The 24,864-nt window shown below is 42.8% G+C and overlaps 1 protein-coding gene and 3 pseudogenes across 1 annotated transcript; 2 read left to right on the top strand and 2 right to left on the bottom strand.

The window, feature by feature from the left end:
- The first annotated feature begins 1,122 nt into the window (after window positions 1–1,122).
- On the top strand, window positions 1,123–3,367 carry LOC146179653 (uncharacterized; annotated as a pseudogene).
- Window positions 3,368–5,613: 2,246 nt separating this feature from the next.
- On the bottom strand, window positions 5,614–6,738 carry LOC146179652 (uncharacterized; annotated as a pseudogene).
- Window positions 6,739–11,408: 4,670 nt separating this feature from the next.
- Window positions 11,409–16,019, bottom strand: LOC146179651 (uncharacterized; annotated as a pseudogene).
- Window positions 16,020–17,529: 1,510 nt separating this feature from the next.
- Window positions 17,530–18,323, top strand: LOC146179650 (uncharacterized). Its single transcript, XM_084580231.1, has one exon. The coding sequence runs from the start codon at window positions 17,530–17,532 to the stop codon at window positions 18,145–18,147; it is 618 nt and encodes a 205-aa protein (XP_084436357.1). The 3' UTR covers window positions 18,148–18,323.
- Window positions 18,324–24,864: the final 6,541 nt, after the last annotated feature.

Below are 24,864 nucleotides of genomic sequence, written 5' to 3'. Positions count from 1 at the left end.
CTACCTGGGGCTCTTTAACATGCACTGACATTGCACAGCACACGAAAGTTTTCGGCAATTACGCCTATCAAAATGATTTCATTGCAGTCGTGATTGAGCACTGGGGGTTAGCAGCCCAACACCAAAACCAATTTCTCAGAAAGCTTTATGCTGCAATAGTGTACAAGAATTCAAACTAGCCCAGATGCTTATCTTGCATAGTGAGGAACTGTGATTGATTTTGCCTCTCTTGCAATACTTTGGTATCAGTCAAAATCTGGGTGTGTAGGCCTTTGTACTTCACCTCCATCAAGACTTTGCTACTTATATGTACACCCATCTTTTATAAACACTGGACACCCATCGTTCAGCTGAGAACCACATCTGACCTTTTCAAAAAGCCACACTAGGTCTTGCAGGAGTCCTACAGGCTTCGGGTGGGAAGGGGGGGGAGGTTAGGAGCACACAATTACCAGTCCCTCATATTCGTCAGCAGAACTGCAGCAGCAAATGTGGCATCTTTACATGCCATCAATAACTGCACAAGGTGCAGCCATGCAGAGTTCTTAATGTTTGCAGCTGCTGAAAATTTGCAGCACCCATGTAAGATTTCTCGTACTGTGTGTACTATGTGATTAAAATGTTTACCAAATAGAGCACGGCAACATGTTTGTAATGCCCTAATACAGTACCAATAAAATATTATCTCAAGCGTCTGTCTCACTAAAAATAATTTTTACGGGAATCGCATACAACACATCAGTCAAAAAGGTTTTGCTGTTGCTCTGACACAGAACCGAAAAAATTAGTAAAAAAAATATGCACGTGATTCCGTATCAAAGGTGACGTAACCATTCTTTGTACAGCGTTAAATATGGTGTCATACATTTCGCTTCCCATTTAACATCCACCTACTAGTGAAGTTGTTGGCTATTTTGGGATGGGGATTCAAAACTATGACATATGTGACTCCAATGCATGGCCTTCACGTGACGTCACGCTCAGCGGCGCGCGCTGCGGCGCCCATGCTGGTGCAGCTGGTGCGGTCAGTTGTCAACAGTGCCGAGTCGGAAGCGCTGCATAGTAGGCGAGCCGCGCGCGCGTTTCCTCGTGCGTTCTGTCAACTGTGGTGTCTTGGAGTAAATGCCTCCGGTTCTCAGCAAGCAGCCTTTAAACGCTACCTACCACTCAGAACTTACGGGGTCTGAGCGCGTGCGCGGTACGTGGAAAACGTGGGCCTTTGCGATGACATCGACCCATTCAAGCTGCGACCGGGAACGGACACGGGAAGCGATGTTGACTTGTTCCCAGATATTTCGCACGGTGACATCGTCAATTACCTTGTTTTTTCTGCGAACTTTTTGACTCTAGAAGAAATGAAGGCCTTTAACTCGACCGAAGCATATAATTATTTTACTAGCGGTTGGGTAGAGAGCCTGTCAGCAAAACAGCTCCAAGATGACAAGGTGGTTCTTCTTGGAGAGGTAAGCAGCAAATCTTTTCTTTTTTTTTAAGAGAGAGTGGTCGAGAGAAAGAAAAGTAAGGTTTACTCAGTCCACACGTGACCGAGTGTAAAGTAAAAAGGAATGTTTATAACCTGTCAAGCTAGAAAATCGTTTCTTCACACATGTAAAGTACCTCGACAATGTGAAATTACACCACTTGTCATTCTTTTTTACGCGCACACGTTGTTCAGTTTGCAAACCTACCAAGTTAATGCGCGAAAAAGAAATGGTCGCGCGTTAAAAGACATATTGCTCGCTTAAGATTTGCCGACCAAAAAATTCTTATCTGTCGCGTCGCACGATGTGTGCTTCCCTAACTAATCAAGCTCGCCGCTTTTGCCGGTTCGGTAGCGCGATAAGATCTACAGCGACGTACGCCCATACAAAAATGAATCCAACATTAATATGTACCTTGCCGCATTTCTGTTAAAGGTGAACCACTCACAAAGGTTGCGAGACTAATCTCTACAGGTGTGGATACTTTGTAAATAAAGTAGGGTTGCGCTCGCAGCTCAATGCACCTGTATGGCAGGAACGGGGGAGGCATGTTCCCATTTTGGGGCCGGCCTCTATGCAGTTGAAACAGGTGTAAGAATGAAAAACGCCACTAGCTGCACCTCAAAAAGCAACATGTGGCTTCCTGCATACATGTAAAAGGTGCAGTTCAAGAGGCTCAAAGATATCGACTTCACTTCATCCAGGATGAGAAAGCGAAAGCTGGACAATTCGGTCAACAACAGCAGTTTAACTGAGACAGAAGCGAAGAAACGGATGGATATTTCCCCGCCAACCGAAAAAGAACTTGGAGACCTCTACAGCGCTTTCCAAGGCACCAGTGTTGCACCCGCAATATTTGCAGTGCTGCCACAATATTGTGAGACCTTCCAGGAGCCGGTCAAAACACAGCTTTCTCACTTGAGAAAGTTGTACCACGAAGATAATTTGGCTGATAGTCTTGAAGTGCTTCTAGAAAAGGCCAACAACTTTATGTCCACATTCTCAATTCAAGGGGAAATAGTGACAGGAGTTGAGGGTGCAACAAGAGGCCAGAGCAACTCGCAAGATTGGTTTCTTTACCGGGCTGGCAGAGTGACAGCTTCAGTGATGAAAAGTATGTGCCACACAAGTGTTAAAGACCAAGCTTGTCACTGCTGACATCATTATATTAGCCTGAAAACCACTGTGTGAAAGTTCCTGCCGTCATATGGTGTTTCGACCATGAGTGAGATGCTTTCCAAGCTTATGTAGCTAGAGAAGCTACCAATACCCCGGACTTCCAGTGCCGAAGGTCTGGGGTGCACCTGAGCACTACATACCCCTTTGTAGGCGCGTCACCAGATGCCATTGTCTCGTGCAGCTGCTGTGGTAAAGGTGTCGTAGAATTCAAGTGCCCATTTGGCTGAAAGATGCCAAGGGGATCTCTACCAACAAATCATGTTTGAGTGATGCCAATCGAAAGCTTCAACTTCATGGAGGTCACGCTTATTACTATCAAATCCAGACCCAGATGACTGTGTGCCAGGTCGAATTCTGCAAATTTTTGATGTGGGGTCCAAATGTATTACACATAGAAAGAATAAGACGTGACGACCTGTTTTGTACCAACATGTTTGCTCGAGCAATGCAATTTTTTGAGAGGGTAATTTTACCCGAGCTGTTCAGCCGCTATTATACCAGGCAACAAAGCACTCCTAAAGACAAGCCGTCTGACGGTATACAATACTGTTTTTGCCGTGGACAAGATACAGGCAAAATGATTGCTTGAGGCAGTGTGTCATGCCAGTACAAGTGGTTTCATTTTTCGTGTGTTGGACTCAAGCGCAAGCCAAGATAAAAAAAAAAAGTGGTTTTGTCCTCAGTGTAAAGAAAACAAGAGTGATTAGTCTTTTCTCTCTCTTTTTTTCTTAACGTTCGGGTTTTCACTTTGTTTCAAAAGCTGTGCCTGTCGATGCAAAAGATTCGACCAATGTGAAGAAATTTGCTGCAAAGACTAAAGAATGTTTGTCTTGTTGGGAAAAACCAGCACTTGCAATTTTAAGGAAGCACGTTTTTTTCAATCCCTCTGTGTCATGGTGCTTTCTATGCAACGTGCAGCTGACAAGCAGAATACAAAAATGTGTTCAAGCTGAGTTGTAAAATCATTTTATCTGCATCCATCTACAACCATCACAAAGCTACAAAAATAAATGGTGGTGTACATTATGGTGTACATTATGAGCGGTGACAAGGGCAGGAAAACAATTATACCATCTATGTTGCTGTAAAAAAATGATGAAAGATCATCACAGGCAGCATGAAAAACAGTCTTCAAATGCACTCACAGCCCTTAAAACTCAATATTCAGTCACACCGGTACTTGAACACGTCATACACAATATAAGAGTAGTAGCTGTTAAATATAAAACTCTGCTGGGTCCCTAGCCACGTTAGAATTAAAGGTAACTAGAGAACAGATGTATGTGTTGTTCAATGAAGCGACTTGATGTCATCTCTGCATAGGTCACACACATCTAGCACAACTTCCTACTAACAAAACAGGACAAGCTTTTCATGATGCGTGTGGAGATCAGCTAATCACAAACAACATTTTAATATTATGCTCTCAACTTGAAGCACAAAGAAAAGAAAACATTTTACGCTTTTTATAGTGAAGACATTCCTTTTCACCCATCATTACTTTAAAGTGAAAATTTGCTTTTTGATATGTCCTGTATTTTGAGGTTTCTAAAAGAAGCAAATGTCTTATGCAAAACATAAATTGGAACAACTACAGTTCATAAATACAAAACAGACATGTAACCTAATGTCTGGTGCCTGATAGCCCTACTTGTATATTGGCGTAAAACACGAGTAAGATAAATTCATATTTGCATATGTTTACAATCACTACAGGCCACAGTATGGCACACCTGGAAAAGATAAAAAATGGTTAATGTCAATTTTGCCACATTTTGTTTTACTGTCGCTCTAACAGAAACATTTCACCTTTGCCATGACGAGATTGTACACATTTAGAATGTGAAAATTGGAGCAGAAACTGAAAAAAAAACACTCACGAAAAATTGAGGGGCAACCACACTGATGCCATACACTTCTGCGATAGCATTGAATCTAATAAGGGAGCAATTACTGACATCTACCTAAGCGCAGTTACACGGCTAAAAAGAAAAGCTCACCAGCTGACCGACCTGGTTAGCTCAGTTAGGAGAGTGACGGCCCCGGAAAGACGGTGGTCCCGGATTTTTTTTCTATTTGAAAAACTAATTTTACAATAGAATATGCACTAAGATTTTGGACCCATAGTCAAGGGCTATCGTGGTGTAGCTTATATTGAGTACAGTTGTACTAAACTAATACCATTGCAATTAGCAGTAATTATTAGCGCAATTAGCGGTAAAGAAGCGTGCAGCTAGTCTAGTGCTGTTGGACTTGGCATAAGCTATTCAACAATATACGACTTGTAGCTTCGAGTTCATACACAATAAAATGCAATGCAACATAACTGCAGCACAGGAAGACAAACATTCAATTCAAGAAATAAACGTCCGAAATTCGCACCACATCAAGAGAAAACAAGTAAAGCGAACACAATTTACTTATCTTCAAAAAAAAAAAAACACACAATTCACACCATAACTTCACATGTTCATCAGGAACATTTTCAGAGTTTGCAAAAACTTTGTTCCCATTTTAATGTCATTAGGAATGTCATTCCAAATCAAAGCTTCACTGAACTCGATTAGACGTTGCCCATAGCTATTGCGACACACTGGTAAATTGAAGTGTTTACCACTAGATGCTCTTGTCTCTCTTTTCGGACGTAAAAATACGCTATCGGGAATTGGTGCATTAAATTGTATGCTTTTGTGGGTTGTCTGACTACCCGGATGTCAATGAGTAATTACATCCTTACTGCAGGCGAAAAGCAAGGCGCCCATGTGCTGTGCAATGTCAGTGCACGTTAAAGAACCCCAGGTGGTCGATATTTCTGGAGTCCTCTACTACGGTCTCTCATAGCCTGAGTAGCTTTGGGACGGTTAACCCCACAAACCAATCCAATTACTGCCTTGTTACAAGTCTACCCCACCTTGGAGGTTTCCCATAAATATTCGATCATCATTGCCTCTATTTCAAACGTTGGTGCAATACGCTTACCATTTAAATGTATCCTGCAAGGTGAAATAATTGGTGAAAAGGAAGAAAAGTTGCTCAGAGCCAAAACTCATTATTACCCAGCCGAAGGAGGAACTTGGTTTGTCTTTTTTAGCGATGCAACCATTGAAGGGCATAGATTAGAAATGGCGCAGCAGACAGTGACTATCTTGTCGAGAGGTGTGAGATTGTCTCCAGGCCTATAAACAACATAATCAATGGGCAGCGTGGCTTTCAGAATGACATGCTTATTTCTGATCAGCCCGATTACTCTTTCAACATGGATTCGGACATTTGCTAGTTTTCGAGTGGTCAGAACATCTGCTGCTGATAGTTGCTTTTTTCCTTTTGTAAAAGCTGAAACATGAAGTCTAGCACAGTAGAAGCCGACGCTTTAAGCCACATTGATCCCTCGGTCCGCAAGCACTATGTCTCCTGGAAGTAGGTTGTCTAAAAGACCACAGTGCTCAGTTATGTGCTGGTCACTACAGCGCCTTCCCCATCCTTCAGATATGAAATTGACAATACCTTGTGGAGCAATTCCAATTAAATACTTTGCTGTATTACTTCCTTTATATTAGGAACGTGTCTCAGCCCTGGGTAAGAACGAAGATGGTCTCTCTATCTTTATCTCGAAGCAGTCAATTATTACGGCAACATTTTCACCAAAAGAATCATAAAATGATTGTTGCATTGGGCGCTTTAAACTACTTGGTTTGGGCCACACAATTTGAGACTTGAGACGCCTGTAGGCAGCATGCAGCCATTTGTCAAAGATGCGCGAGGCTGTGGCATCTGAAATACTAAACCGGAAAGCAAGGTCACTGATGTGTGAGTTTAGCTTCAGCTTCATCATGAAAGTCACGAATTCTTGAAATTTTGCCAAGCTGTTGTTTGCACTGTGAGAGACAAACCTCTCTACGATACTGAACAGTGCATAAAAAATGGTGAAGTTGGCCAACCCAGTGTAGAAGTCAACTTTTTTGTCGTTGCATTTGAGGGAATCTTCTGTCAAATCTAGCAGCTTGCTCTCAATCCGTGCCGCGTAAAGTCGCTCATTGAGTGACACACACTGCTCCTCCAAAGCTTCAATGTCGGTCATTGTGACGTCTGTCTGGACTGCACTCCCTGCAACAAAATACACTTTGTGTGCATCATGTGCAGGATAAAAACAAAAAAAAAGAACTTGGAAAATGCGACATCGTAGCAGGGCACTAGGGAGCTGCAAAAAAAGCAGGAGGGTGGCGTCTGGGGTGGCCCACTCAATCAAAAATAAAAACACATTTGCCCCTTACCCCCCCCCCCCTCCCTTTTTTTTTCTTCCGCTGCACCTGGCACTACACGCAACGAAGAAAAGGCCCCTTACCTGTTCGGCCGTCTTCTACGCCGGCATCGTGTTGCGCTGTCGGCGAGGCGACGGAGAAGCGGCAACAACGCCTGGATTCGTCGCTTCCGTTGTTTCCGACACCTTGGTGGCCTCGGTCTCATACTCCGCTTGACCTACACGTTTCTGTGTCCGTCGTCTTAACGCGCGAGCGTGACGTCCAGGATCTCCTTGTTTTGTACTGTAGCCGAACAAAAGCGTAGGGGCCCAGTCCATGTCCGCCTCCTCCCAAACTTTTGATGGCCTGCCTACGGACGCAAGAGAAATATTAGTTGACAATACGACGTTCCGCTGTGCTCGTATGTCACACAGCCAGATACACGTTGTTCACATGCCACAGGTTTACCTTTAACGAAGTGAGCGCCACAAACCCGTATGCCCGTCCTTTGCGTGTTGAGATCTGCGCGTTTTAGACGAGCCATCCACAGACCCCGTCGCTTTGTGGATAACTATTTCGTGCGGTCGTCTTGATGTTCAGTGATGTTAGGGAGACGAAAAAAGTTGGAGTTGGGAGTAGAAAAAAGTTAATTTCGCCCAACAAGTGCGGTTGGAACATCTAACAACAGCGCAGATAACCATTGCGAAGCTTGAGGAGTTCTACCTTGGTTTTACTCTGAGACTGCTTCGACGACGCTTTGCTTTGGCTGCACCAGCATGGCGGAATAGTATCCCAGGGTTCCTAGCGCGTTCCTAGCCATCACGTCAGTGCAAGCCATGTATTGAGTGCTGTTTATTGCAAGTGAACGTGTCCACAGAGAAGTTTGACAGATGCTGCACCTTTCCTATATAAACTAGTTTACACTTTAAATGCATCTACTAGTCAAGCTGTTGGCTATTTTGGGATGGGGATTCAAAACTATGACATATGTGACTCCAATTAAGTGCTGTTTTTGCAAGTGTACGCGTCCACAAAGACTTTTGACAGATGCTGCACCTTTCCTATATCAACTAGTTTTCATTGCAAATATATTTAACACTTTGCCAAACTCTGTGGAACTTTGTCAACACCAAGACCTCTTGAAATAAACTGCACTGTTAAAGAGCAGCTGCATCACTTTTCGAGAATTTCGCGATATTCAAAGGTTCAAATCTACATAGGCTGTAGGTAATGCATGCAAAGTGTTTTTGCGCTAGCATGAAAACTGTTGACGTAATCGACGATTACACCTCAAGCTTCTTCTCACAGCACTAAAGTTCTGCGGAGAAGTTCAGTGATGACGTCACGGACGGTACTATTTCTGATGTTCGTTGCCTTCGCCCACGTACTGCTGCACATTTTCTGACGATGCTAATCAACATTTCTAGGGCTTTGTTTTCGGCAGCCTTCTTTTCATTTCTTCAAACCAAGTGTATCTATGCAGAAAACGTACCAGCACCGTCAATGACGTCATCATGCGTCGCTGGGCAGTGCAGTGAAGCCTGATAGCCGTGGCGATTTTAATCGCTAATTGCGCCATTGTTTCAAATGCTAGCGCCAAGATATTTCGCATGCTTTAAGTACACGTTATAATCACTCAACCGCTCGAAACTCATCGAAACCTAAAACCGGTGCACATTCCCTTTAAAAGCACTATTGCGTCTACTCTTAAGGTGAAGCTTAAACTATGCCTGCTGCACTTTCAAAACTTATCCCAATTTTTTTAGATATCAGAATATTGCACTATTAGGAAAAGGAGTGTTTTGCTTTCACAGAAGAGCTGGTAAAACAATTTCCATACAGACCGGGCTTTTTGAAGGAAAGGTTTGAAAAATTCTGCGTCATATTTTACCTCACTTATTGCCACTTCATGTGGCAACCAAACGATGAAATGAGCAGTCTCTTCTCTGCCCACGTGCAATTGAGTCTGCACTTGTGTGTAGTATGCAAGTTTTTGAATCAAGTGGCTATGGTTATTCAGGTATGGGGCTTAAAGCATGCTGCGGTTAGGCTCCCTCAGGAACCACGGACACTTGAGTTCAGTTAGTCCCACTCCATGGCAAGAGCAGCTCCATAGCTCATCAGGTGTTGCACCTAGGAAGGGTGCCTGCAGAGACAGTGCATGTCACTGAAAAGTGTTAAACAGACACCATAAGAAATTAATTACCTCAAACAAATTTTAATCGGCATTTTTTGTACACTTTAAATAATGTGTTATGGTTAAATACAGCTGAGAACAAAGTATCAAATATCCCTCAGTGGAGGCCCTTCAAACAATAACATCAATCATCATGAAGTTGTGGTAAATTGCCTTACAGGGGACAAGCAGGTATGCCAGGATTAACCACAATGCCGTGACAATTGGACAATGCTATCAGCTAGAGGGCTTTTTTTATGAGAGGCGTTTGTCATTTCACTTTCTAATTGTATCGGACAATAATTAGCCATGTGAACAATAAAGACAACGGGTGTTTTCCACTTGAAACTACGAAACCTTGTATTGTAGCAGCTAAACCAGCAAACAACACGTGCTAACTAAGCTTTCTCGGCAAGCCGTAATTCCTACATACTTAACATATAAACGCTTGAGATCTGTGCAACTAAATGCTTTAAGCACATCTGGAAGCTTTAAACAGATAAATCACAAAATATTTTATAACCTGCAAAGTACTGATAAGAACAAATTGAATTGCCTGATCAATGCTTAATATCTCAAAAACCACTTCTGGGTGAATCCCAAAGCCAATTTCGTGGAACTCAAAATTGGTGTGGAACATTTTCACGTCCTGAACGTATTGTTCCTTGGCAGTCCTTTCTTTGTCTTTTCCCCATTTCACAGATTCTACATTGAGACGCTGTCGCCGCTGCAAGACACTGTCCAGGAACCCAGCAACAGAGGCTGGTTTCAGTGTTGGGACCTGATGCAAAAAGTAAAACGGGAAAGTTAAAGCATCGACATCAAAAGTGGAATAACCATTTGATCATAATTATGGTTTAAGAACATGTGGGAAAATAAAGAGGGGTCAATGGAAGAAGAGCAGTTAGACTGTGTTCATTACAGCCCTTTTCCTAGGGTTATTAAAGAGATGAGCATAACACACTTAAACATAAGCTTCAGCTAAAATTGTTTTAGTTTTTACTTCTCGGTTCACCTGATCGTGGTTTTTGGTCAAGTGCATTTTTTTGTTTGCTTCTTCTTCACATTGTTTTTGCATATTCTTCATTTGCATGTCAAAGTCTGAAAGTGTCATTGAATTAAATTTGCCTACAACCAGCCACTGATGGTTCATAGGGAACAGTTGTATATACGTTGGCATGAGATAAATAGCACAAGCATAATACAGTTCTAGAATGAGCTATACACTAGAGCTGTATACCAAAGCAGAGTACCACGGGCTGATGCAAGGGTTTTGACCATTGCTTATTTCTTCTTGTCACATTACTGGAAAATGATACTCGAGTCACATTCCCAATGCCACAAGAATAAGAGTAGAAAACATTGAGCATGTGCACAAAGACAGTCTTTTAAGGAACACTGGATAACAAAATTTTGCGCTTGGTAGAAGTCATGCATATAATTCTTCCTTGTTACGCCAATATATGTTTGGCAGCAAGTCACATTTAAGGCTGAGATAACTGTATGATATAGTTGTATTCAATACTCGATTCAAACTGTGATGTCCACAACAAAAGGCCCTGAAGTGAATGCAGAGATCAAAATGCTTCACCTGCACCCATTCCGCATACAATTTAAAAATTATTACGGGGGCCAACACTGCACTGCCACTCATAAGTTTCACGCCACACTTCATTTGTGTCAAAATTGTATAAGTGATAGTACTGCTGTATTTTACTCCTGAAATCAATTTTTGACAAAGCGACTATAAGATTTTTAACCAAATTATCAGTTTGTACCTCTACCTCTTTTCTTTATTGTCTTAAATAACAAGTATAAAGGTTAACTTAGAAATTTGTGCATCAAAAAATTGACTTCACAACACCGATCGGGACCTTGCAGTGTAAATTACACCAACACACCCTGCTCATGGTTGTCCCTATGATTCGTCCATACCGTGCCTCAAACCACATGCGCGATTCAGAAAAACGTCGAGTGCTTTTCTCTATTTTTTCTATTTCCGTCAATGGCAGGAACATCTCTTACACAAAAACGTGTCCCTAGTGCTGCGGCTTTTACGAGCATTTCCAGATTGTGAAATTTATGAGTCAGAGCAAATGCTTGTCATATCAGTCAACAATCAAACTCACTGTTATGAAACAGAAAATAATACATTAAAACTGCAAGTCCAGTAGAGATAACATTAGTAGGAATGCTTACATGCACAGCAGTGACAGTTCATTAAATGACCTAGAGCAATGCAGGATTCAGTCAAAACAATGAACTTAAATGCCAGTCAACTGTCCTCCACACATTAGAGCAAGTAACTTAATGATGCACTTTACTTTGTAATGTCTACTTGGTATTTAGAAAATTGTACCGGAAAAATGTGCACATCTCCTCGTCCTCCGAGGCCGAGTCAGTTTCATCAGGGTCAAGTTTCGGTATGCTGCGCAGAACAACTGTATGTGGATTTATGCGCTTAAGTGTCTCAAATAATCCTCGGTCGCTGCTGTCGTAAGTTTCTGCGTGTGACAAGGTTGTGTCTTAAGCTTCTTTGACTTTTTTCCTGGTCTGCTGAGCTCAACTTGATCCATTAGAACAATTGTGATCTGCATTCAAAGCAAACAGAATTTTGTCAGTATTATTTTTATGCTTGGGACCCTGATAATGATGGTTTTCTAGGCTAATGATTAATGGCAACCTTTTTTGAAGTTGCAGAGCTCCATGCACATGGCCGAGATGTGCAGGACTCGTCGGCTTCTCACCGAGCAGTTGCTTCAAGGGCAAACAAGGTGGCCGCCTTGTGGCTACAAACTTCACTTAGGCTGAAAAACAGACCCCGAAAATTGTACTCTATACATTGAATACACAGGGCACAACTAATTAGCTGTCAGTGTTTTTCTCACACTTACCCGGCTTGGCATCGACAATGAGCAGCCAAGACATGCCCGCACATAAGTCTATGCAAACCAACGCATCATGGCCTTTTCCAGCTTGTGTTTGGGATGGCATGACTTCAGCTCGAATCAGGCAAACGTTTCCAGTGCTTGGTTCCCAAAAGCGGCACTTCCTAACGAATCCTGAAACATTTATCCATGGGCACAAAGTTATTCAAAATTAGTCTCTGATGGACTTCACGTGCGATAAATCGTAGAGAGAACACCTGCTGTTTATTTGCACTATTCAATGAAATAAGACAAAACAATTAGCTCTAGTGATAATGGGCAACTGCACTGTTTAACTGAAGCTGGTGCTTCAACACTGAAAAGTAGTGCTCTGGGGAAAATAACGTGGCAAACCTTTTATAATATCTTCTTTTGCTGCGAGGTTTGTTAGAAGACTGATTTGTATATTTTGCACGCTGTACAGTACTGTGAAGAATGAGAAATTTGCCGAGTAGCTGTTGGGCTAGCCAGAATACAGTCTGCAAAAAAAATCCCAGTACTTGGCAAATGTCTCTTACTGCAACTAGGCTGCTGGTATGTTACTTTAAAATTTGGAAGATGATTACAAAAGAGACACCGAAGTGCGAAATGCATGCAGAGGCATGTCAGCAGCATTCTTGAATACTTGATTATTTTAGAAATGATGCGAAAAGCTAATTTGTGTTGTTGACTTGCACAGCTAGTTAGCTCGGCGCACGTAAGCAGTGAAGGTCCGCACGCAGATGCAGTGGCTCATGCACAGCAACAAGAGCAAATGGCAAAATTATGCTTGACACCTGTGCTCAGCTACCTAATTAAGTGATCAATTATGAAAATTATGGAAAATCGCGAATAAAACATCACCGACGCCCGAATGCGCGCAACGCACAGCACTAACATGTGTTGGGACACAACTTCGCATACATAAAAAGCAAATGCCATCTTAAAATGCACTCTGATCAAGCACCAGAAAGTCGCTGAAATCATAATTAAAAAATAAACACATCATTACATCACAGCTAAATGTTTCTTTGAAGCCCTAAAAACGGCTACATGTTAGTGAAGAGAAAGGAAAAAAGTGGATGCCTCTTTATGGACCCGCATTAACAGCGGAGCGAAGCCTTGCCTCGTTTCAGAAAAATGATAAAAATAGTAATTAGACTTACCTGACTAAAAATAATTGTAGACCTCAAGTGCCTTGTAGTTCTCAATGTTTTCTTGGGTGAAATGGTTTGGCGAATACAGGAGGCACACCACAAGGTTAGTCATTTGAAAGGGCGGGCAAAGCCGTTTTCCATTGTCGCCTTTCTTCCACTGGCACTCCGGTATGCTGTATGGATCGGGTTGTTGAGAACCGTAGACGACCAGGTTCTGTACGTACCTTGCTTTTTCTGTCACTCAATCCATCGATATAATCGCGCATCGTAATACGCAGTTTTCCACGGGCTGCTGACAATGACCGCAAAACGAATCGGCCAGTTCGCTTGCAGCTGCCCGACGGACAGGTTAAAAACACAACACTACTTCCTAAGTACCCCGCCGGGGTGGCGCAGTGGTTACGGCGCTCGACTACTGTTCCTAGGGACGCGGGATTGCATCCCGGCCTTGGCGGCAGCTTTTCGATGGAGGCGAAAAGCAAGGTACCCGCGTGCTGTGCGATGTCAGTCCACGTTAAAGAATCCCAGGCGGTCGAAATTTCCGGAGTCCTCCACTACGGCGTCTCTCATAGCCTGAGTTGCTTTGGGACGTTAAACCCCACAAACCAAACCAAATCTACTTTCTAAGTAAGTGCTCAAGCGTCCCGCATATATAAAAATGCCGCGACACCTTCGCAAACAGGCTCTAAAGTTCCCGAGCGCGATTTCCTTCGAATTGCAGCGTCGCTTGTTGCCGTAGCCTGTTTAGGCAGTGTGGGCTGTCTGCTCCTTTTGCCTACACCCCGGTCGTTGCCGCCCGCAGCGCCACCTTTGTTTACAAACATGACGCTTGTCTATACTTGGACGACATCGTTGAGTTCTCGTCAAACTTTGAAGACCATCTGAGAAGGCTTCGAACAGTACTTGACGCAATCAAGTCCTCAGGTTCAACGTTGAAAGCAGAAAAATGTTACTTCGCCTACAACGAGATGTTGTTTCTTCAGCAATGAAGAAGTTCGCCCCGACCCACAGGAAACAGCTGCAATCGCACAGTTTCCCCAGCCAGGTGACAAGAAAGCTGTGCGCCGATTCTTCGGACTGTGGGCATATTACCGACGATTTGTCAAGAACTTTTCCCGGCACGCCGAATCTTTGACGCAGCTTACAAAGGCAGACATGCTATTTCAATGGGAAGCACCGCAAGCGGAAGCCTTCGAGGAACTTAAGCGCCGCCTACAGTCCCCTCCTGAGCTAGGAAACTTCGATGAGAACGCCGAGACTGATACATACCGTGCCAGCAGTCTGGGCGTAGGCGCCGTTCTTATTCAGAAGAATGTCGGACAGGAGAAAGTAATCGCCTGTGCTAGCAGGTCCTTCTCAAAAGCCGAAACCAATTACTCTACCACTGAGCAGGAGTGCCTTGCAATCATCTGGGCCACTTCAAAGTTCCGCCCGTACTTATACGGCCAACCATTCAAGGTGGTAAGCGATTACCACGCGCTCTGCTGGCTGGCAAATTTGAAAGATCCCTCCTGCCGCCTTGCCCGATGGAGCCTACGTCTTCAAGAATTCGACATCACAGTCGTGTACAAGTCAGGCCGCAATCACTCCGATGCAGATTGCTTGTCACGAGCCCCCGTTTATGTTCCGGCGAAAGAAGACGACGAAGACGCCTTTTTGGGACTGGTAGCGCCAGAGGTTTGAAGCGGAGTTTCTGGCGGTGGTACTCGCTTTACGGAAATTAGACTCCTCTTTTTCTAAAGTGGCTGCAATTTCCGACTCTCTATCCTTGTGTTCATCTCTCTCTTCGTCGGTGGAAACTGCAATAGTAAAAACCTTTGTCTCCCTGATCCCTAGACATTTGAAAATTGTACATATGGTACCGGTACCAGGCCACAGCAATGTGACTTTAAATGAATATGCTGACAATTTGGCAAAAGAGTCCCTTAATGGCCCCGTATTATCTATCCTTCCGGCGACAGCGTACATCACCGCAGCGAGGTTTCGAAGAAACGTTCTATTAAATATGAAAAATGGACATCTTTTAAGATCTGATGACTACCTGCATCTAAATTATTCTTGGAATAGAAAATTATGTCATTCACGGCAACTTGAGATTTCTCTAACAAGGCTGCGATGCCGTATCCCACTTTTAAATTTTTAGCTTTACAGGTCTGGTTTGGCACTGTCTCCCGTCTGCGCATTTTGCGGTGAACAAGAAACATTAGATCACTTTTTATTGTTTTGCCGCCGCTTTACTACGTTGAGGAGATAGTTGATGGAAAGGCCATTGCAACAGCTTGGCCTTAGTTTAAGCAGCCCGTCATTGTTATCATTTGGCGCCACCATCCTTGGGCATAGTCGCAGGTCTGTTCTTACCGCCATGCAAATTTTTTTACTGGACTCAAATCGTTTGCCTTGCTAAATATTTAAACATCACTTGTTCTACAATTGCAGTGTCAATCTCCCGTGAGTGTTACCACTTTTAATTTTATATTTCACTTATTTCACGTTTTGTTTCCTTTCCTCTACCCCTCAAATCATTTTTTATGCAAGTATACTTAAAAAAAAGATAAAAAAAGAAAAAAAAATTCTTTGCTACCCAATTCTTGACCGATCCCCCTCTGTGGGTATGTGCCATAAGTTATTTGGACAACAACAACAGTTTCGCAGAATAACAGCGATCAGACCCTGAGCTGACAGCGCTAGCCGATTACTTAGAAGCAAAGACCGCTTTCCCTCCTGCTGTATTCAGGCGACATTTATCATCGTTCGCGTTAAGCAATGGCCTCCTCGTTATGAACAACTTCGCACCCAACAAGACCGCGCAGCTTCTTGTTGTGCCTAGAAACCTCCAGCAGGAACTTCTGCAGGCGTTGAACGATGAACCCACAGCAGGTCATCTCGGGTTCGCACGCACGTTGCGTCGAATCCAGAAGTACTACTGGCCGCGACTCCCTGCCGGAGTTGCCTACTACGTGAAGACAAGTCGCGAGTGCCAACGATGCAAGACCCCGCCGATCAGACCAACAGGACTACTAAACCCAATTCCGCCCCCAGACTTGCCTTTTCAACAAATTGGGATGGATCTCCTCGGCCCCTTTCCAGCTGTGTCTATGGGTAACAAATGGTTCATCGTGGCCACTAACTACCTTACCCATTACGCCGAAGCAAAAGCACTGCCTAGTGGCACCGCGGCAGAAGTTGGCAATTTTTTTGTCAAGCATATTCTCTTGCGATACGGCGCCCCAGAAGTGGTCATCACGGACAGGGGAACAGCGTTTACGGTAGAGTTGATGCAACCCATCTTGGAATACAGTCATACAAGCCATCGACGAACAACTGCATACCATCCCCAGACCAATGGCCTTACGGAGCGCCTGAACAAAACGATCGCGGACGTGATCGCCATGTATGTGGACGCTGAACTCAAGACCTTGGACGCCATCTTGCCGTACGTGATCTTCGTGTATAACACGGCAGTCCAGGAGACGAGAAAAGCGACCCCGTTCAAGCTTGTGTACGGCAGGGAGCCCACGACGACGCTCGACGGAATGCTCCCGCACGTAACCAACGAGGACTACCTTGACGTCGCCGCCTACCTGCAGCGTGCAGAAGCCCGAAGACTCGCACGGCTGTGTATTAAAGACCAACAACGCACCTACACCTGGCGATACAACTTACGATGACGCCACGCAGAGTACAATCCAGGAGACCAAGTCTGGGTTCGGACTCCAATTCGCCGCCGTGGACTAAGTGAAAAGCTGCTGCGTCGATACTTTGGGCCATACAAAATCCTTCGCCGCGTCAGACAACTGGACTACGAAGTTCAGGGTGATCCAGGCAGCTGGGCACAGCGCACAGGACCTAAAAACTTTTACTACGGTTTCGCAGATACCTGGCCAATCTTTTCGTCTGAGGATATATCTGCACATCGAAGACCATACCTGAGCGACGGAGCAGGACCACTTCTTCAACACGTGTGCTGCGCAGATGTTCCCTGGACGACAGAATTCTGCGCAGTCAACGAGAGGATAAAAGAGCGACGCGACCATCCCCGCGCCACAGTTCAGGGTGATCCAGGCAGCTGGGCACAGCGCACAGGACCTAAAAACGTTTACTACGGTTTCGCAGGTACGTGCAGCGTTTAGCTGCTTCATGTATTTTTGATATACAGCTCTTGGATTACCCTGCATCTGTCTCTGTAAAATGGATGAGGGAACGAATCTGTTATCTGCCCTTGGTGATGCGTTGGCCGAAAAACCGCCGACAACGATAAAAGAACTTGCCAGAACTTTGGTCGAAATGACTACGCGACTAGAAACAGTAACGACTTGTATCAGAGCTGATATCAAAGCTGTTGCACTTGATCATAAAACTTCGCTTTCTGACATACAAGAAGTGAAACAATCCATGGATTTCATGAATGCAGCTTTCGAAAAGTTTAAAGACGATGTACAGAGTGTCTGTCAGGAAATAAATACAATCAAGAAAGAGCAGGCGAAATGCAAAGAGGAGGCCCAAGAACTGCGCAAAGAACTAAAAGAAGTGAGGAAAGAGCTAATAGATTTGAAGCAGTACAGCCGAAGGAACAATCTTGAGATAAAAGGCGTTCCACCAGTGCCAAATGAATCGCTGCGCACTATGATGCTAAAGATAGCCGAAACCCTTGAGGAAGAACTTCAAACTGAAGACATTGATGTCATACACCGAGTGCCGACTAAAGAGAAAAACCAGGCAAACATAGTCGTGCGATTCATGTCAAGGGAAGTTCGTGATCGCATTATTCTCAAAGCTAAGAAACAGAGGCTTACAACTGCTATCTTGGGATTCGAGACGGATGATCCAGTTTATATAAATGAGCATCTGTGCCCCGAAAATAAACTCTTGCTCGGCAAAGCAATCAAGACAAAACGTGAGAAGAACTGGCAATTCGCCTGGGTATCGCAGGGCAAGATATTGATGAGGAAGGCTGAGAAGTCTAAGGTGCTCCACGTAACATGCGAGGAAGACCTGACTAAGGTTAACTAAGTGAATATTTAATGTTTGGTACCGTTCTCTACCGTAATGAGCTTTTCGATAAGTCAAGTAAATGACGAATTTAACATGAGACCATGTCTTTCTCTTGTTCACTGCAATATCCGCAGCGTCCACAAAAACTGGGATTTGTTTTCAGTATTTTTATCTCGACACAGTTTTAAGTTCGAAGTCATTGCCCTCTTGGAAACATGGTTACGTAAAAACGAACAATTTTCTGTCCCAGGATATAACTTCATTTCTAGCTCTAGGGAGACCTCTTGTCGAGGAGGGGGTGTTGCACTGCTGATAAAATCTGACCTTGAATTTAAAATCATTACAGAATTAGTTGGTAATAATTCTACTATTGAGTATCTTTTCATTAAATGACATTCAAATGTAACAATTGGAATTGTCTATAGACCACCAAGTTCTAGTTTGCCGATATTTTTCGACGAAATGGAAAGCGTGTTTACGTCCTTAGGTAATAGTAACAACTGTCCGGTGATAATAACAGGTGACTTTAATATTAATGTTAATAATGAAGCACATAATGAATATTTGCACTTACTAGACTCCTTTAACTTCAAAAACACAATACTGGAGCCCACCAGGATAACATCTACAACTGCTACAATATTAGATCATATTTTATGCAATATCGAAAATATTACATCAGGTGTATATGATACAATGATTACTGACCATTCTCCAGTATTTGCACTTTATCATAGGGTACAACAACGTACTAATCACTCGCGTTCTATGACCACCCGACTTAATAACGTTTTGTTAAAAAGAAAACTGCAGCTACTGAATCGAGAGAGTATATTTGATGCTGATGTGCACTCAGAGTGTGCAAATTTTGTAAATGTATTGAATACTACAATATCTGAATGCACAATTTCTTATCAAAGAAATTACGACAGGCCTCTTAGTCCTTGGATGACCGAGACGATACTGAAAGCAATAAAAGAAAAGGATACTTGGTACAGTAAGTGGAAGAAGCAGAAAGAGAATGTGTATTATTTGCAGCAATTTCGCATTGCTCGAAATTCAGTGCTGTCCATGATAAGAAGGAGAAAAAAAGAATATAACACGTCGCTTATTGAACGAGCTAATGGGAACACTAAACGAATATGGAATGTTCTAAATGATGTAATTGGCAAGCCTCCTACAAAGTACGTCTATCCCGATGTAGTGAATAACGACACAGCATTGAGATTTAATACATATTTTACCAGCATAGGCCCACAGCTGGCACAACATATACCACTTACTCCATGGATGATGCATCCGGGACCTGCCAATAGTACCTTTACATTAACTGCACTTACACTTGATACAATTACTGAAATAATTGGAAGCTTGAGTAGCGCCAAAGCTACAGGGCCACACGGGATACCAGTGAAAGTTGTGAAAGATAATGTTGAGATTGTTGCACCCCTTTTGCTCCATATATTTAATCACTCAATAGAAAAAAGTATTTATCCCGACATACTGAAAATAGCAAAAGTCATCCCTGTATATAAAAACGATGATAACAGTGATCCAAGCAGCTATCGTCCAATATCGGTGCTTAGTGTAATAAATACTATATTTGAAAAAGCTATAGCATTGCAAGTACGCCATTATTTGAAAGAAAATAATATTGTTTCTCAATGTCAGCATGGCTTCCGATCTAATAGATCTACATCCACAGCGGTTCTCGAACTTACACAGTCTATATATACATCTTTACACAATAATGAAATTCCGGTTGTATTGTTTCTTGATTTAAAAAAAGCTTTCGATACTGTTAGTTACTCTATTCTGTTGAAAAAGCTTGAACACTACGGATTCCTCGGATCTACACTTGACTTTTTTGCTAGTTATCTCTCAAACAGGAAGCAATACGTTTATCTTGATGGTTTTTCCTCCCCCCTTCAAACAGTTGAAACAGGCGTTCCCCAAGGTTCTGTTCTAGGCCCTATTTTGTTCTCTTTATATATTAATAATTTCCCTCAGATTTTATCTTCATCTAAGGCTGTTATATACGCTGATGACACAGCAGTAATATTTTCAGGCAAGTTACTTTTAGAATTGGAAGCAGTAATTAATTCCGAAGCATGTCGAATAAACGAATGGTTTAACTGCAATAAACTCACGCTAAATAAATCAAAAACAAAATTTGTTCTATTTCGTCCCAGAAATAAGTTCTTTAATTCTTCTAGCCTCAATATTTTAATCGATGGAGCAGCCTTGGATGAGACAGAATCAATAAAATATTTAGGTATTACAATTGACAACCAGTTGAACTTTAAAGAACACATTACAAATCTGTGTTCGAAACTTGCTTCAGCTTGTTATATTCTTTTTCGAACACGATTATATTTCTGTACCCGTATATTAAAAATGGTTTACTTTGCCATATTTCATTCTCACCTTATCTATTGCAGCGAGTCTTGGGCATTCACATTTAAGACATACTTAGATCCCATCATTCGTCTTCAAAAAAGAGCCGTACGCATAATGACCTTCTCGCACTGGCATTCATCTACACCTTTATTGTTCTCAGAGCTACATATACTCCCTTTTACTCTTGCGTCGGAAATGAAAGTTTGCTGTGTAGTAAATGCCATTCTCCTGAATACTCACCCTTTACCAATTACAATATTTGTTACACCCAACAGGAACACCAGAAATGCAAGCAACATAAACTTTAACCTTCCTATCACAAGAAACTTTTACGGCCAGCGCCTAATACAATATGTCGGTGTAAAAATATGGAACAATATTCCACTTGAAATTAAAATGGCAAATAACTTTTTATTTTCCATCAAAAGATTTTATTTTGACAGAATTATATTATTATAAGACTAAATAAAAGAGATAAGAAATGCTTACATTTCTGGCGCTACCAAATGTGTTTGTCTTGGTTGTATTCATTTTCTTCACATACGGAACTGTATTCCGTGATCTCTCAATTATGCAAGTCGCCTAAAATAATTTGTGTATGTGCATGCCTGCTTTTCATTTCTTTGGTGTTATGTGCTCATTGATTATTACGTTAGCTTGTGTATAAGCCTGAAAACATTTGTTAAATGTCCTTTAGCGTGTCTCCACTGCTGTGTATATGTATGTATGTATGTATGTACGGGCCTAAACTAGCTTCGGCTATTGGCCCAACATTTTTTTGCAATTTCTATATTTATTGAAATAAAATGATTGATTGATTGATTTCTGACGGTACGACAGCATCACAACGGCGACGCGCGCGCCCAGAAATCGTACATGTTGTTCCTCTGAAGCCTTATTATGCGCGTTAAAGAATCCGTGGTGTTTAAACTTTGTAATGTTTCTATTTAAGTTGAAGCTTTGTTTATTTTGAAACATCGAGGCAATGTTTTTTAAGGAGGGAGTAATGCCGCGAAACCTGCGAAACTGCATTTGTTGTTTTTTTAACAGCCGCTGGCATGCGGCCTTATGACTGTAATTCTGGCACGCGTATCAATTCTGTATCCCGTGTTTGTTCATGCTCGTTGTCGCTATACAACGCGTTATCATTTTCTTTGTCGCGAACGATGCGTCGAGATCTTTCTCGAAGATTCCGATCACTTGCGTATGTTAATACAATGTTCCAGGTTGTGCTAGTAGCAGTTTGCGACGTTATCTAGATTGTTCTGAGCAGCCTTTAAATTGAGGGTTGACGAGTGGGACGGGCATTCTTTGTTCGACGATCGACGAGCACGTTTTCTGCTATCGCCGTCGAGTTGCTTAGTTCTTTTGCGGGCACAATTAAATCAGCCCAATAGAGTTAATTTCAGTACCATCAAGCCTGTGTCTTCTTTTGGTGTCTACGGCCTTGTCACCACGACGTGACAATATAGTATAATGCACTATTATATTAGATATAGTATAATATAATAATTGTTGGTTATATATGGAGGGTATGTTGCAGGGCTAGTTGATATATGTGGTGTATCATTGTAAAGCAGCGCTGGCAGACGAGGACAAAGGGAAAAGATACACACAAACAACTGCACTGCACTTTCTACTTTATTTTGGACATTTTTTAGTCTACGCTTTGTATCTGACAGAAGAGCATCAGCACGAAAGCACACCTACAGGCAAATATGGCAATGTCACGTGTCAGGAAGAAAAGTAGAAGCCGGGCTGCAATACCAACACCGCGCAGAAAAGCAAACGAGGCTAAAAACGGGGAATAGAAGCAAGTAAAAAGATAATTGATAACAAGTTAAAGGTGGCAAGGATGAGCCAAAAATTAACAAGCCAAGAATTATGAAAAGTGAAGACGCATAAACAGTTTCATAAAAAAAAGGTGTATAGGCATGAAAAATAAAGTAGGCAAAAATAACACGAAAAAAACTTCAGTGAGGCTAAGGAGAACAGCAGGTAAAAGAATTTTATAAATGACGCAGAGATAAACAGCCAAACATTCAATTCATGGCTAAGTTACGATTCGTTCAGAGAGAGATAAACAACTTTATTTGTCCCAGATGCCGTGAATTAGGGCAGGTTGGTCCTGTGTGGCCTCCAGGGGGGGGGGGGGGGGGGGGGGGGGATATCCTGGGCCCACGAAATAAGTGCAAATTATGCGTTCTTGTCTGGCTTGGTGAGGAGTTGGTCCCAGCTTTCCGCAGAGGAAGCTGGCAGGAGGGCCTTTTGGGGCGGGTCTTTTATTAAATTAAGTCCTTCATAAATAGGAAGGCTCATGGCCGTAGATGGGGTTAACTGGTAATAGGTCGAATATCTAGTGTTCGCACAGGTCGTCAGTCCAATCACATTGCTCTGACCAGGCAACTAAGGGAGCCACACTTGGAAAATATCATTTGAGTCTTAGTGTCAGTTCTTAGAAGGGAACGGTAGTCAAGGCGGTAGGGTCCGATCTCGGAACGTTCAGTACAAAAAGCAGGGAAATCCGAAAGTAGAGGAGATAGGCTGCAGCATGGTAGAGTCGTGAAATGAGGGAACGTAATCTTTTCCTCTGTGTACTGACGCCAGCGGGCTATAACAGGTGGCGTTTAAGCCGCATGGGCAATGAGCCTATTCAAGTGACTTCTTGATATCGGGTTAGATGCGTCTTACGCGTAAAAGGTGGCTCTGGTCTGGCCACCTTTATTCGATGCTGACTGAGGCTACGAAGACTGGTCCGTGTAAAGTGCATAAGAGCAAGAGAAGGGGAGTGTTGCCAGCCTAAGGTCGAGAAAGGATGAAGCAAGGGGGGTGGGGAAATAGATGTGACCGTCCCACCTGCCAAAGCAGCCGCGGCGTGTACAGCCGCATTGCCCTCTGATTCGTCCGTGTGACCTGATGTTCAGTGCATGACGACAGTTCTGGTCGCGAGGTGCCACACGGAAATGGGCCGGCCGAAGAGAAAGGGAATTTGAGGTACGCTCTATGTACACAAGCTCTCGCGCAACTTGAAGAGAGTGGCAGCGAAATTAAGGGTGGCTATTGTCTTCTCAGCAAACCTCAAACTATCAAAGCTATCCGCTCTAGTGGACCATGAGAGGAATAAGAAATTAGTATGTAGTGTACCAAATAAGAATCCGCATATCTTATGCCCCATTGGTATTGTTTATTGGTTCCCTCTAAATTGTTGTGGTGTGTACATTGGGTAGATGCCTAAAGGTGTGGCTGGCTGGACCTGCCCCTTCACTTCGTCAGTAAACTGATCAGCACTTGTCAAAGCACTGCACGTAGCTGTGAAGGCTTATTTGCCCTCCGGAACCATACCAAGATCATGGGAAGCAGTAAATATAATTTTGCTAGGGAAGCATTGCAAGCACATTAAATTGCGAAATGCAGTAGTGACACGTGCATTAGAACCCCATCTGTTATCTAATGGAAAAGGAAAACATATTTTAGAACGTACATGGCTTTGTATTAGTTTTCATGAGCTGTTATGTACTTGGTTTTTTAGATTACTGGGTATGGGTGTTAACAATTTTGTTAAGGTGTGCGCATACGTGGTGCTGCAGTGCTCGTAAGATGTTTCCTTGTAAGATCATATTGAGTTGTAAGTCCTGCGCGGTCCTCGTCTTCTTTGCCTTGTCAAAATGCTACACTTTACGTTTTGCTAATGTCTTACCAACTGGCCCAACAGTACATTCTGTTAAATAGAATTGTGTTCATTACAAAGGAAAATATATACTTGCTAAGCTTTTAAGTGAACAACTATGTCCACATCACGGCACAAGTAAAGCATTTATGATATGATGATAATTATGATGAATTATGATACAATTTTGCTTAACTAGTCGTGAAAAAAATTACTATTGACATAATAGAATGGCATTCATAGTTAGCATGTAATTGTTTTTTAAACCCTTGAAATAATATTGCTGTCATACTAAGCATGAGCACCACATAAGACATCAGGTGCAGGCCTGTCATTTTGTACTGTCGACTGTCTAAAGTACCTTGTTGTTGGTTCTTCTAGCCAACTAACTTCCTGCTTCCTGTTTGAGGACTATACCCACTGTATTTGATATGAAACCCAAGCTGTCCACTTTATAGCTCGTATTATACCCCGAACTGGTACCTGAAATGGGCAGGTGCTAGTAATAAAGTTTCTTTCTGCTCTCAACGATGGGCTACCATTTTCTCCTTAAAGGCTACTATGCTATCTTTGCAGGTGTGTCGCAGTGATTACGGCGCTCGACTACTGTGCCCAAGGACGCGGGATCGAATCCCAGCCTCGGCGGCCGCTTTTCGATGGAGTCGAAA

The sequence above is a fragment of the Amblyomma maculatum genome, chromosome 9 (assembly GCF_055883805.1).
Source record: "Amblyomma maculatum isolate TAMU_Amacu chromosome 9, ASM5588380v1, whole genome shotgun sequence".
In the NCBI taxonomy this organism is placed as follows: domain Eukaryota; kingdom Metazoa; phylum Arthropoda; class Arachnida; order Ixodida; family Ixodidae; genus Amblyomma; species Amblyomma maculatum.
Note: the sequence above shows the minus strand (reverse complement) of the source record. Positions and strands in the feature narration are given on the sequence as shown.

Bases quoted from the DNA above. Each gene is read 5' to 3' on its own strand.
- LOC146179650 (XM_084580231.1), top strand. From the start codon at position 17,530: ATGGATTTCATGAATGCAGCTTTCGAAAAGTTTAAAGACGATGTACAG.